Source organism: Mobula birostris, chromosome 10 (assembly GCF_030028105.1).
Source record: "Mobula birostris isolate sMobBir1 chromosome 10, sMobBir1.hap1, whole genome shotgun sequence".
In the NCBI taxonomy this organism is placed as follows: Eukaryota; Metazoa; Chordata; class Chondrichthyes; order Myliobatiformes; family Myliobatidae; genus Mobula; species Mobula birostris.
Window position 1 is genome coordinate 91,315,680 of NC_092379.1, and position 15,570 is coordinate 91,331,249.

At 41.1% G+C, this 15,570-nt stretch overlaps 1 protein-coding gene across 2 annotated transcripts; it reads right to left on the reverse strand.

Moving 5' to 3' along the window:
* Nucleotides 1-1,846: 1,846 nt before the first annotated feature.
* On the reverse strand, nt 1,847-15,467 carry pin4 (protein (peptidylprolyl cis/trans isomerase) NIMA-interacting, 4 (parvulin)). Of its 2 annotated transcripts, none has more exons than XM_072271256.1 (4): nt 15,363-15,467; nt 8,121-8,185; nt 2,548-2,667; nt 1,847-2,221 (listed from the first exon to the last, which is right to left on the reverse strand). In XM_072271256.1, exons 1-4 carry the CDS (start codon nt 15,406-15,408, stop codon nt 2,063-2,065), a joined length of 390 nt encoding a protein of 129 aa, XP_072127357.1. In that variant the 5' UTR covers nt 15,409-15,467; the 3' UTR covers nt 1,847-2,062. The 2 variants fall into 2 exon arrangements, with proteins under 2 accessions (XP_072127357.1, XP_072127358.1); XM_072271257.1 differs by lacking the exon at nt 15,363-15,467 and adding an exon at nt 10,432-10,531.
* Between the last annotated feature and the right edge of the window lie 103 nt (nt 15,468-15,570).

A 15,570-nucleotide genomic window follows, 5' to 3' on the forward strand; every position in this document is an offset into this window, starting at 1 on the left:
ACTCTTCTAAATTCCAGTGAATACAGACCCAGAGCCATCAAACGCTCTTCATGATAGGCCATTTCAACCTGGAATCATTTTCGTGAACCTCTGTTGAACCCTCTCCAGTTCAGCACATCCTTTCTGAGACTAGGGCCCAAAACTTCTCACAAGACTTACCAGTGCTTTATAAAGTCTCAACATTACATCCTTGCCTTTATACTCTAGTCCTCTTGAAATGAATGCTAATTTTGCATTTGCCTTTCTCACCACAGACTCAACCTGCAAATTAACTTTTAGGGAATCCTGCACAAGGACTCCCAAGTCCCTTTGCACCCCAGTTTTTGCATTCTTTACCCGTTTAGAAAATAGTCAACCTTTTAATTCCTTCTACTGAAGTGCATAACCATACACTTCCCAGCACTGTATTCTGCCATGCCTTTGCCCATTCTCCTAATTTAAGTCCTTCTGCAGCCTCTTTCCTCAAAACTACCTGCCCCATGCCTATCTTCATATTGTCTGCAACCTCGGCATCCAAATCAATAACATATAGAATGAAAACAATCTGTCCCAACACAAACCCCCATGGAACACCACTAGTCAGCGGCAGCCAACCAGAAAAGGCTCCCTTTATTCCCACTCTTTGCATCCTGCCAGTTAGCCACTGCTTTATCCATGCTAGAATCATCCCTGTAATACCATGGGCTTGTAGTTTGTTAAGCAGACTCGTGTGGCACCTTGTCAAAGGACTTTTGAAAACCCAAATAGACAACATCAACTGGCTCTCCCTTGTCTATTCTGCTTGTTATTTCTTCAAACAATTCCAGCAGATTTGTCAGGCAAGATTTTCCCTAGAGGAAACCACGCTGACTACAGTCTATTTTATCATGTGCCTCCAAGTACCCCGAAACCACATCCTTAACAATCGACTCCAACATCTTCCCAACCACCAAGGTCAGACTAACTGGCTTATAATTTCCTTTCTTCTGCCTCTCTCCCTTCTTGAAGAGTGGAGTGACATTTGCAATTTTCCAGTCTTCTGGAATCATTCCAGAAACTATGATTCTTGAAAGATCATTACTAATGCCTCCACAATCTCTACACCACCTCTTTCAGGACTCTAGGGTGTACACCATCTGGTCCAGGTGACTTACCTACCTTCATATCTTCCAGTTTCCCAAGAAACTTCTCCCTAGTAATGGTAACTTCACATAGGTAGGAGATGAAGAGAAGCTGTTTTTCCCAGAGAGTACTGAATCTGTGGAATTCTCTCCCCAGGGAAGCAGTAGAAGCTACCTCATTAAGTATAATGAAGACACAGTAAGAGAGATTTTTTCATAGCAGTAGAATTAAAGATTCTGGGGAAAAGGCAGCTGGATGGAGCTGTCCACAGCCAGATCAGCCATGATCTTATTGAAAGGTGGAACAGGCTTGATGGGCCAAAATGGCTACTCCTTTATCGACTGATATCATTTGGCAATATTCTAGGTCACTCCAGATGCTGCTTATGAAGCAAATCTTTAGCTGTATGCAAGAGTTACACGGAAGGTCTTTATTTCTAACCACTGCACTTGAGAATGGATGTATCTTGATTCTAGATTCAAATAGCTGATGTAGAGTTTGATCCTTCCAATAATGCCCTTTTCTTGTTTGAATTAAGATATTTTGGTGCCAATATGACAGGTGTGAAAGCAATCAATTGCTGAAGGGGAGATTAGAATGGAACTCAGAAGTGAATTGCAGATGAGACAGTGGACTCTCACAATGTTCAAGTGATGTAGTAAATCATTAATCCAAAGGGAAGAATTCTTTTTGAATCAAGGTTGACAAATATGTTTAACTTTAAATCATATTTACAATACAAGCATGACAATTAATTGTTTATTCGGACATATTAAATCAGAATATTTAAAAAACACAACTTGGATTTTCTCTAATAAAAAGTAATGGTTCTCCAATGTAATTATTGCATAAAGAAAAGGATATACAAAGGGAGTATTTCTTCAATTTCATTTTACAACCAATAAAACTGATATGTGTCTAAACAGGTAAAGTTTTTCTGAGAAATGAAGATAAATTTATTTTACTTTTTTCCTTCAACCATGATTATATGGTAACCAAATTTAGTTTTTACAGGTGGGTCTGTGTATATGGGTTTATCTGTTGTGCTGTGGGAGAGGGCAAAAGCAGCTTCCTGGAAGGGTCCCACCATTGAACCTCTGGTCATCCAGCCCAGATCACCCTAAAAATAGAAACAACTATTTACACATCTGCAATTTATTTGAAACACATAGAAAGAAAACTTTTAATGAGCATTTTCAGGTCTTGATGCAGTAAAGATGCCCAAATAACTAGGCTGCAGCCTTTAATTGTGAACTTAAACACACATCATAGCAAAGTTATGCAGGTTCACTGAAATGTCAGCAAACACACAAACTTGTTTTTCAACTAACATTGCAGCCATATACATTTAGTAACAAGACAGTTCAGAAATCTTTACAATCTACAATTCATCAGCATACTACCATAAGGAATCAAATGTTCACATATTTTTTGTTTTGTACTTACTCCTTGCCTAGCTTTGTCTTCACTGTATTGACTAGCTACTTCATTAAATTTCATGCCGGACTTCAACTTCTCCATGGCTTCCATGATTTTACTGTGCTTTTCACAGAGGATGTGTCTTACCTGCAACAACAGAAATATTGTAATGCTTCCACTAGACAACCAAAATCAAATTTTAACAAAAAACAATTGAACCCCAAACTTTCCTGATGGAATTGTAGGTAAATATACCACCAAATCCAGTACTAAGTCCCACAGAACAGGACGAGTGAACACTGAACTCTGATTTCCTTAAACATTATCTTATATAGGAATCAGGTTAGTTTTTCTGGAACTGCAAATTAAAAAGTTAACAAAAAAAATCTACCAGAATTCCTGTATATGATTGTTCCTGTTTCTTGGGCAATTGAAATGATTGAGCCTGTGGGAACATGAGGTGATTAAAATTGGATTAGTGTAAAAATAGAAGCATGGTAGTTGGTGCAGACTTGCGGACTAAAGATTCTGTTTCTAAGCTGCTTCTTCCTACGACACTATGAATCACTTCTATTCTGACTTTTGGGTTCAGGGGAGCTTGATGAAGCCCTATGTACATATGGGACAAGAGGTGCTTGATAGGACAGAATATTTGGGTAATTTCTGAAATGACGAACTCCTGCCACATAAGCAGTACTTCTACAGTGGCATGCAAAAGTTTGGGCACCCCGGTCAAAATTTCTGCTGGCCAAGCGAGTAAAAGATGACCTGATTTCCAAAAGGCATAAAGTTAAAGATGACACATTTCTTTCATATTTTAAGCAAGATTACTTTTTTATTTCTATCTTTTACAGTTTCAAAACAACAAAAAAGGAAAAGGGCCCGAAGCAAAAGTTTGGGCACCCGGCATGGTCAGTACTTAGTAACACCCCCTTTGGCAAGTATCACAGCTTGTAAACGCTTTCTGCAGCCAGCTAAGAGTCTTTCAATTCTTGTTTGGGGGATTTTCACCCATTCTTCCTTGCAAAAAGCTTCTAGTTCTGTGAGATTCTTGGGCTGTGTTGCATGCACTGCTCTTTTGAGGTCTATCCACAGATTTTTGATGATATTTAGGTCGGGGGACTGTGAGGGCCATGGCAAAACCTTCACCTTACGCCTCTTGAGGTAGTCTATTGTGGATTTTGAGGTGTGCTTAGGATCATTATCCTGTTGTAGAAGCCATCCTCTTTTCATCTTCAGCTTTTTTACAGACGGTGTGATGTTTGCTTCCAGAATTTGCTAGTATTTAATTGAATTCATTCTTCCCTTTACCAGTGAAATGTTCCCCGTGCCACTGGCTGCAACACAAGCCCAAAGCATGATCAATCCACCCCCATGCTTAACAGTTGGAGAGGTGTTCTTTTCATGAAATTCTGCACCCTTTTTTCTCCAAACATACCTTTGCTCATTGCGGCCAAAAAGTTCTATTTTAACTTCATCAGTCCACAGGACTTGTTTCCAAAATGCATCAGGCTTGTTTAGGTGTTCTTTTGCAAACTTCTGACGCTGAACTTTGTGGTGAGGATGCAGGAAAGGTTTTCTTCTGATGAGTCTTCCATGAAGGTCATATTTGTGCAGGTGTCGCTGCATAGTAGAATAATGCACCACCACTCCAGAGTCTGCTAAATTTTCCAGTCAAACGGACTTTTGCAGTCAAACGGGGATTTTGATTTGCCTTTCTAGCAATCCTATGAGCAGTTCTCTTGGAAAGTTTTCTTGGTCTTCCAGACCTCAACTTGACCTCCACCGTTCCTGTTAACTGCCATTTCTTAATTAAGTTACGAACTGAGGAAACAGCTACCTGAAAATGCTTTGCTATCTTCTTATAGCCTTCTCCTGCTTTGTGGGCATCATTTACTTTAATTTTCAGAGTGCAAGGCAGCTGCTTAGAGGAGCCCATGGCTGCTGATTGTTGGGACAAGGTTTGAGGAGTCAGGGTATTTACAAAGCTTTGAAATTTGCATCACCTGGCCTTTCCAAACGATGACTGTGAACAAGCCATAGCCCTAACAAGCTAATTAAGGTCTGAGACCTTGGTAAAAGTTATCTGAGAGCTCAAATTTCCTGGGGTGCCTAAACTTTTGCATGGTGCTCCTTTCTTTTTTTCACTCTAAAATTGTACAAAACAAAAATAATACACTAATCTTGCTTAAAATGTTGAAAAGAATGTTTCATCTTTAACTTTATGACTTTTGGAGATCAGTTCATCTTCTATTCACTTAACTATTCACAGTAACAGAAATTTTGACCGGAGTGGCCAAACTTTTGCATACCACTGTATGCGCTCCCCATGCAACTTTAATATCATTAATATACCTAGCATTGATGCCATTGTTGCTTTCAGCTGGCTCTATTGCATACGCTGATCTAGCGATTCAAGGGTTTAAACACCATCCTGAACTCCTTTACTTTAGGCGGTTATGGATCAACAATTCTCAGGAATCACTGAGGTAGCTATAATTCAAAGAAGCTTTGAGGGCTTCTTGTTTGTCTGGCCAGTAATCTCCTGTCATGGCAGAACTCAAAACAGAGAACAGTCTGTTTTGGGAATCTGCTGTTCGATATACAAGCCACGTGGTCTACCCTACTGAGTGTAAATAGAAGTTGGGGTTATGGTACCAGGAGATGACCCTGACACTGGTTTAGTTATCCTTCCACTGAGCTTGGAGGAATTTATAGAGCAGTTGTTCTGATCCAGCCTTACTACCCTGTGACCAATACAGCTGAACAGGTCTTGTTTTAACTACGATTAGACAAGGCTAGGTGAGAAGACAGTATCCCAGATGAAGCTGGAAAGGTCAATGGTAAAGTGGTTTAGTTACATTAGTAATGTCACTACTCACATCTGGAAAGGGGAGGGAACCAGAGATACTATAATTATAACCATATATCGGCATGGTAGCCGTCAGATAACCTCCTTCCATGGGTAATATCTTTATTCAAGTTCTTTTAATTGTCATTCAAACATACATGCGTACAAAGCCAAACGAAACAACGTTCCTCCAGACCAAAGTGCACAACACAGTACATAAACTCACACACATAACACATAAAATAATATTACCACAAGCAAATTAACAAATAATAAGGTGCATTTATGGCAAAAGTAATAAAAAAAACAGTATACTGCTACCGATATTTCATTTGTGATGAGACCTGGGTGGTGACAAGGAGTTCAGTAGTCTTAGAGTCTGGGAGAAGAAGCTGTTTCCCATCATAACAGTTCTTGTTCTAAAGCTACGGTACCTCCTGCCTCATGGTAGGGGGTCAAAGAGATTGTTGGATGGATCATTGCCAATGCTAAGGGCCCTGCATTTGCAGCACTCCTGAAAAATATCTCTGATGGGTGGAAGAGAGACCCTGATGATCTTCTCTGTAGGGACTTGTGGTCAGATGCCTTGCAATTCCCATAGTGTCAGTTGCTCAGGACACTTTTGATGGGTGATCTGATAAAAAAGTGGGTAGAATGGGGGAGGAGGGGTGGAAAGGAGCCTCACTCACCTCTATATCCTCAGGAAGTGGAGCTACTACTGTGCTTTCTTAACTAAAGAGGTGGTGTTGAGGGAGCAGGTGAGATCACCTGCGATGTACACTCCCAGAAAGTGTTTGTAACTCTCTCCACAGAGCGCTGTGTATGTGCAGTGAGGGGCAGTCAGCCTGCACCTTCCTGAAATCCATGATCATTTCCTTGGTCTTATCCTCGCTGAGACTCAAGTTGTTGTGGTCACACCATTCTACCAGCTACTCTGCCTCCTTGCTGTACGCCGTTTTGTTGTTGGTGATGAAGCCAATGACTGTTGTGTCATCAGTGAACTTGATAAATCAGTTTGAACTGGATCTAGCAAAGCAGTCACGCGTCAACAACGTGAACAGCAGCGGGCTGAGCACACAGCCCTGGGGGTCATCGTGCTCAGTGTCATGGAGTTAGAAATGTTTCTGCCAACATGGACTGATTGTGGCCTTTCTGTCAAGAAGTTACAGAGGGACGTGTTGAGACCCAACGAGGACAGTTTACTCACCAGCTTCTGAAGGATGATCGTATTAAGCACCAAGGTGAAACCTATAAGCAACATCCTGGCACATGAAGCACCATTTTCCAGGTGGGGCAGGAGAGAGTGGAGTGCAGAGGCTTTGGCATCATCAGTAGACCAATTTGAGTGATGAGCGAACCGGAAATGGTCCAATGTAGCAGGAAGATAAGATTTAATGTGACTAAAAGTACTTAATTATCATTGGGATCAGTGCCTCTGGATGGTAGTCATTGAGTCAGGAAGTCTTGGGCACCAAGATGATGATGCTGCCTTGAAGCCTGAGGGGGCAGTAGACTGTTTCAGAAAGATGTTGAAGATGACTGTTCGAACCTCTGGGCTGCATTGTCTCTCAGTACCTGACCAAGTACGCTATCAGGCCCCACAGCTTTACATGGGTTGACCCTGGCCAGGGTCTTACACTCGGCAGGTGTGACCAGACAAAGTGCCTGCTCCTTGGCGGTCGGGGGCAAGGGGACCTTCCTCGTGGGTACATCATTCCATCCACAAACTGAGCGTAATAGGCATTCAGCTTATCAGGAAGAGAAATACCACTGTCGATGACACACAGGGTGGCCTTATGGTCTATCATGGTCTGAATGCCCTGCCATATGCACCTCACGTGTCTGGTGTCACAGAAATGGTTGTATATTTCGCTGTGAATAATTCCTTTTGCCTTCCTGATGTTGTGGGAAAGCGCAACTCTTGCTGACCTAAGAGCTGTTTTAATGCCCGATCTGAAGGCAGAATCCCGATCACCTCAGCTGTGCTGGGTCCTCAGCTCTCAGCCCTTGTTTCTGATTTGTCCTCACATAGATACGTTCAATAACACTGACACGCTTCTCTATGTAGCCAGTCACAGCTTTCGCACATTCATCGATGCTAGTGGGATGGCCAAAGGTAACTGCCTTGCTGAACACATTCCACTCTGTGTTTTCACAACAGTCCGCAATGCTGTGTTTGCCCCTTCTGGCCGGGTCTTTATCTCCCTGTGAATGGATTTAACTTATATACTCAATGGACAGTATGCAGGAATTAGCATAATGGAGAATCCAAGGTGAGGGCAGGGAGCAGCTTTGTGTGCACCAGGGACGTTGGCATAAACCAGGTCTAATGTGTAAAATCAACGTGCTGATAGAATTTAGGCAGGACTGTTTTTAGGTTAGCATGGTTGAAGTCGTCAGCAACGATAAAGAAACCTTCAAGATGTGTTTTGCAGGTCACTGATGGCGCCACAGATCTCACACAGATTCCTGTGAAGCGCTTTCCTCTAGCTGTATGTGAAAACCAAATAAACTGCAGATAATGGAAATCTGAATTAAAGGCAGGACATGCTGGAAACACTCGGCAGATCAGGCAGTGTCAATGGAGAAGGAAACAGAAGAAATACTGCTAGGGTCAATGACCCTCATCAAAACTGGGACAGATTAAAAACAAGCATTCATTTTAATTTCAGAGAAGATGGGGGAGGAATGAATCAGATAAGAGCACAGTTCCCAAACAAAAGGCAGACAATAGAATCTGATTATTTACCTTAACTGCATTACCCCCTTTGGGTCCTTTATCTTTCTTATCGGCATTATCACCGCCAGCTGCACCTTAAGGACATAAAAATGGAATGTGTTTATTTATTGAAGTACAGCGTGGAATAGGCCCTTCTGGTCCCCTGAGCTGCGCCACCCAGTAACGCCCTGATTTAATCCTAGCCTAATCACAGAACAATTTACAATGACCAATTAACCTTTCCAATTGATCAATTTCTTTGTCTTTAATGCATTAGTAATTCAGAATTACAGGGAATCATTGAATAGCAGCATAATTGAATAATGAACACATCACTTTTTATCCATAATAAGCTATCCCTCAAAGAGTAAATAATTAATTTGTTAACCAGCTTCCATACCATAGTACCTCCTGTGCTTTTGCATTGTGAGCATATGAATATAAAGCTAATTACAGAAACTAGATTACTCTTAGGGAAAAAATTCTAACCAGAAAGTAAGCTTTCATAAGGAGATATTGTATTTGCAGGAAGACAGTTGAGAATTTTATAGATCTGCAGCCGACAAAAAAATGGGCAAATTGCATTGGTAACTTTCACCCATTATACAATAGAACCAGGATTCCCCTTTAGGAATTGTATTTCCCACATAAAATGAGGTCCGAAGAGCTCAGTAAAATCACTTAACAACAGCAACTGGATCAAACACCAATAAACTACCACCTTTGTAATTTAATCATAACGAAATGAGGAGTACATTAATGTTGAAAGTTGTGAATTCTGTCTGATTTAAAGAGTTACCGCTGGGATCTTGTCATTATACTTTATAATTTAACCTATTGGTTTTTCGGTGAATATTATTGCATCCAAATGTCTGCCGAACAATATATAGGGCACGATCACAACCCTGAATCAAACCTAGCCTGACCTCAGCTGATGAGGTCTGCTGATTTATTATTGGCCCAATTACAACATTTAACCACCAGTCGGATTTCCAACCCCCCACCCCCCCACCTTTCAGCCATCTCAGGGGATCATTCCCTTCCGGACTCTGTCATTCAATCTTCTACCTCGACCAGCCACTCTCCTTGTTAGGGCTCTTTTCCGTGCAATTCAGTAGATGAACCACATGCCACTTTCCCTCTCCCCTTACCATCATCCAGGGACAATAACACATTTCCCACAAGAAGCAGTTACACTTTTTCCAATCAGGCCCACCACATTCCACACTCACAATGCGGCCTTATCGATGTTCATTTAGTCTGCAGTAGCAAACCTGAACTTCAGCTTGCCTGTCACTTTAATTCCCTGGTTGACTCTGTCTGTCGCCTCCTGGATCGTTATAATGAGGCCCGATATGAGCTTGAGGAATGACGACACCCCTAGCGTGCTGCAGCCTTCGAGGCTCAATAGTGAACTCAACAAATTCAGGTTAATTGCTTCCCTGTATCAGAATTGGCAGCCCTGCTGCATTGTGAGACTAACTTTCTCTCTTTCCTAATTCTGCAAAAGGTTAACTTTGCACCCTTTTCCACACATGCCGCCTGACCTGCTGTACCCTGCATTTTTCCCCCCATTTAAGGTGATTATGCTGCTTCGTAGCTCAAAAGGATTCATGAACCATTAAAATCCTTAACTCAAAATCCCAAATTCCTCATGGCTGACATGGACAGATCCCTTTACTGTTGCAGGACCCAAGCACAAATGCCATTGTTAATGTGAATCTAAGAAAGCAGTGCTGATTGAGAAATAACAATGTTGGGTGTTAGTGTACTAATGTCTCTAAAAGATAATAAACCACTGTATTGTTTCATTACAATCTTCGTAATCTCTTGTGACTTTGGACTTTTAACTCCACTTGCATGACAGTTGGGTTCATTTCTTTTCTGTTATAATATAATATATAGAACTGACTGAATTAAGTGCATTCAATTTTGACTTTTTTCTGTATATTACTTTGATGTGAATTAAAATAGATATTTCTATTTGCATGTTATTTTTCAAACCTACTTAAAAACATTGCCTTGTTCTTATACCAATTGGCAAAAACTGGTGACTGAAGCCCCTCACATTCAAATAATCTGCATACGAGGTTTAAAAGATCATACAGAGCTTACAGACGTGATTGATAGTAAAAGGCAGGAGGTACAGAATCCTTGGGTCCCACACCACCAGGTTTAGGAACAATTATTATCTTTCAACTATCAGGCTCTTGAACCACCATGGATAACTTAATTACTCAGTGCTCTAAATTGATTCGTCTTGAATCTAGGTGAGTATGCTGCAGTTGTTACCGACTTCATTGAAACCTGTGTGGATGAGTGTGTGCCTACAAAGACTTACTGTACATTTCCAAACCTATAGCCAGGGATGAACCAGGAGGTACATCGTCTGGTGAAGGCTAGATCTATAGCAATCAAGGCTGATGACCCAGGTCCGTACCAGAAAACCATCCCTCTGCCATCCGATTCCTAAATGGATATTGAATCCATGAACATTAGCTCACTTTTTAAAATTATATATTATTTCTATGTTTGCACATTTTAAAATCTATTCAATATACATATACTGTAATTTATTAATTTATTCTTCTATATCATTATGGGTTGAGCTAAGAAGTTGCAGGGGTAAAAGGACCCTGACGGCAGTTATATACAGGCTTCCAAACAGCTGCAGTGATGTGGACTACAAATTACAACAGGAAACAGAAAAGGCTTGTCAGAAGGGCAGTGTTATGATAATTGTGGGGGATTTTAACATGCCAGTAGATTTGGAAAATCAGGTTGGCACTGGATCTCAAGAGAGAGAATTTGTAGAATGTCTGCGAGATGGCTTTCTAGAACAGCTTTTTGTTGAGCCCACTAGGGAATCGGTTGCACCGGACTGGGTATTGTGTAATGAACCAGAGGTGATTAGAGAGATTGAGGTGAAGGAGCCCTTAGGAGACAGTGATCATAACGTGATTGAGTTCACTGTGAAATTTGAAAAGAGATGTGTCGGTATTTCAGTGGAGTAAAGGAAATTATAGTGGCACGAGAGAGGAACTGGCCAAAGTTGACTGGAAAGAGACACTGGCGGAAAGGACGGCAGAGCAGCTGGAGCTTATGCGAGAAGTGAGGAAGGTGCAAGACAGGTATATTCCAAAAAAGAAGAAATTTTCAAATGGAAAAAGGATGCAACCATGGCTGACAAGAGAAGTCAAAGCCAAAGTTAAAGCAAAGGAGAGTGCATACAAGGAAGCGAAAATTAGTGGGAAGACAGAGGATTGGGAAGTTTTTAAAAGCATACAAAAGGAAACTAAGAAGGTCATTAAGAGGGAAAAGGTGAACTATGAAAGGAAACTAGCAAATAATATCAAAGAGGATACTAAAAGCTTTTTCAAGTATATAAAGAGTAAAAGACAGGTGAGAGTAGATATAGGACAGATAGAAAATGATGCTGGAGAAATTGTAATGGGAGATAAGGAAATTGCGGAGGAACTGAACGAGTATTTTGCATCAGTCTTCACTGAGCAAGACATCAGCAGTATACTGGACACTCAAGGGTGGCAGGGAAGAGAAGTGTGCGCAGTCACAATTACGACAGGGGAAGTACTCAGGAAGCTGAATAGTCTAAAGGTAGATAAATCTCCCGGCCCAGATGAAATGCACCCTTGTGTTCTGAAGGAAGTAGCTGTGGAGATTACGGAGACGTTAGCAATGATCTTTCATAAGTCGATAGATCCTGGCATGGTTTTGGAGGACTGGAAGATTGCAAATGTCACTCCGCTATTTAAGAAGGGGGCAAGGAAGCAAAAATGAATTTATAGACCTGTTAGCTTGACATCGGTGGTTGGGAAGTTGTTGGAGTCGATTGTCAAGGATGAGGTTACGGAGTACCTGGAGGCATATGACAAGATAGGCAGAACTCAGCATGGTTTCCTTAATGGAAAATCCTGCCTGACAAACCTATTGCAATTTTTTGAGGAAACAAGTAGGCTAGACAAGGGAGATGCAGTGGATGTTGTATATTTGGATTTTCAGAAGGCCTCTGACAAGGTGTCACACATGAGGCTACTTAACAAGATAAGAGACCATGGAATTACGGGAAAGTTACATACGTGGATAGGGCGTTGGATATTCTGGTTGGCTGCCGGTTACCAGTGGTGTTCCACAGGGGTCCGTGTTGGGGCCGCTTCTTTTTACGTCGTACATCAACGATTTGGATTATGGAATAGATGGCTTTGTGGCTAAGTTTGCTGGCAATACAAAGATAGGTGGAGGGGCCGGTAGTGCTCAGGAAACACAGAGTCTGCAGAGAGACTTGGATAGATTGGGAGAATGGGCAAAGAAGTGGCAAATGAAATACAATGTTGGAAAGTGTATGCACATTGGTAGAAGAAATAAACAGGCAGACTATTATTTAAATAGGGAGAGAATTCAAAATTCTAAGATGCAACGGGACTTGGGAGTCCTCGTGCAGGATACCCTTAAGTTTAACCTCCAGCTTGAGTTGGTGGTGAAGAAGGCAAATGCAATGTTGGCATTCATTTCTAGAGTATAGGAGCAGGGATGTGATGTTGAGGCTCTATAAGGCGCTGGTAAGACCTCACTTTGTGTACTGTGGGCAGTTTTGGTCTCCTCATTTAAGAAAGGATTTGCTGATGTTGGAGAGGGTTCAGAGAAGGTTCACTAGAATGATTCCGGGAATGAGAGGGTTAACATATGAGGAACATTTGTCCACTCTTGGACTGTACTCCTTGGAGTTTAGAAGAATAAGTGGGGACCTCATAGAAACATTCTGAATGTTGAAAGGCATGGACAGAGTGGATGTGGCAAAGTTGTTTCCCATGATGGGGGAGTCTAGTACGAGAGGGCATGACTTCAGGATTGAAGGGCGCCCATTCAGAACAGGGATGTGAAGAAATTTTTTTAGCCAGAGGGTGGTGAATCTATGGAATTTGCTGCCACGGGCGGCAGTGGAGGCCAAGTCATTGGGTGTATTTAAGGCAGAGATTGATAGGTATCTGAGTAGCCAGGGCATCAAAGGTTATGGTGAGAAGGCGGGGGAGTGGGACTAAATTGGAGAATGGATCAGCTCATGATAAAATGGCAGAGCAGACTCAATGGGCCGAATGGCCGACTTCTGCTCCTTTGTCTTATGGTCTTACATTATGTATTGCATTGAACTACTGCTGCCAAGTTAACAAATTTCACAACCCATGCCGGTGATAATAAACCTGATTCTGATTCTACAACCTACAGACTCACTTTCAAGGGCACTTTACAACTCAGGTTCTCAGTGTTAATCTTATATGAGCAATTTGTTTTCTTTTGAACATTGGGTGTTTGTCAAGTCTTTCAAAAAGTTCATAGTAAATTTATTACCAAAGTACATATATGTCATCTTATACAACCCTGAGATTTGTTTACTTGCAGGCATACTTAGTAGATCCAAGAAACATAATAGAATTAAAGAGAGACCACACCAAATAGGATGAACTAAACAACCAAAGTGCAAAATACAGTAAACTGTGCAAATACAAAACTAACAATAATAATAAATAAATAAGCAATAAATATCGAGAACATGAAATGAAGAGTTCTTAAAAGTGAGTCGATAGGTTGTGGGAACAGTTCAGTGATGGGGTGGTGAAGTTAAATGAAGTTATCCACACTGGTTCAAGACCTGATGGTTCAGGGGTTATAACTGTTCCTGAACCTGGTGGTGTGGGTCCTGAGGCTCCTGTACCTTCTTCCAAATGGCAATGGGAAGAGCATGGCCTGTGTGCTGGTGTCCTTGATGATGGATGCTGCTTTTCTGCAACAGCACTCTGTGTAGATGTGCTCAACGGTGGGGAGGGCTTTACCCATGATGGACTGGGCTGTATCCACTACTTATTGTTGTTTTTTTCCATTCAAGGGTATTGGTGTTTCCATACCAGGTTATCATGGTACCAGCCAAAATACTCTCCAACACAAATGTATAGAGGTTTGTCAAAGTTTTAGATGTCATGTCGAATCTTCACAAACTTCTAAGGAAGTAGAGGTAATGCTGTGCTTAATAGCACTTACAAGCTGGACCCAGGACAAATCCTGTGAGATGTTAATGCCGAGGAATTTAAAGTTGCTAACCCTTTCCACCTCTGATCCCATGACGAGGGATTCCTCCAGTTTCCTCCTCCTGAGGTCAATAATCAGATCTTTGGTCTTGCTGACAGTGAGTGAGAGGCTATTGTTGTGGCACCACACCACCAGATTTTCAATCTCCCAAATTCGTCACCACCTTGGATTCGGCCAATGACAGTGGTGCCGGTTTATATATACTTGTTTGGAAAACTTAATTACATTTCCTTTTTCCTTATCGGCAAGTAAATGGTTCTGAAGATAGTATGTACTGACATTTATGTACTTTGATAATAAATTTATTTTGAACAGAGTAACCTTTGGGGTATGTTTTTATGTATGCTGTGGGAGAGGTGTTTTATGCTGCCTGACCTACTGAGTTCCTCCAGCGTGTTGTGAGTGTTGCTTTGAGCCCAGCATCAGCAAAGTGTTTTGTGAGGTGAGTGTCTGTATTCTTCAGATGGTCATTCTTCAAATGTAGGCCCAACAATGACCAAGTCATTCTAGCAAAGTTTATACTTAAATCAAAGACTTTTCACATGATATCCACTTACACTTCCAGGAAGCAGGAAATGAAATGAAATGAGTGCAATTGCCCAGTTTTTCCCAAAGCTATTTCAGGATCCTGGAGATTATGGTGTTTACTACACCATCAAAAGCAACGCTGGTTAACAATGAATTAATTATTTTCTAACACATAAATCAGTAGGCCATCTCATTACTTATATCGTTGATAACGTTATGCACATATTGTTCCCACAAGATAAAATACAGAATTTTACCGTTGTTTTAAAGTAATTAAATTGCGTTCTATGTATGGATAAAACAAGATTTGTTGATTATGTAGACGGCAACACACAACGTACACTCAATGGACATACATGTTACTGCCAATGAATAGCATTAATGTCACTTGGCATTCATTTTAGCACAATCTGAATTCCACCCACAGCTGCAACCGAGCAAAAAAGACTTCCTTAGAAATAAACACTTCATCATCTCTAGCTGCCCATTACTGATCAACATCGATTTCTGTATCTTACAACGGATTGTAAAAGTTTTTTTTAAATATATATCAAAGTGAGTAGACACAAAACACAGCAATCGTTGTATGTTTGCAAAAGACAGATTTAAATATCAACCATTCTGAATAATTTGAAAGAAACACACCTTTCCCACCCTTAGGAGCTGCCTTCGATTTCCCTTTTGGAGGCATGATCTACAGAGCAGTCTTTCGTCCAGGATATAGAAAGACCCGCATACTAAGTGTCCAGACTCATGCCCGCAAAATAACATAATTCTTGAGATAATAATCGTCCATAAATATTTCTGGGGTCATATTCGCAGTGTGTAACATTTATAAAATGGGATGGCTCTT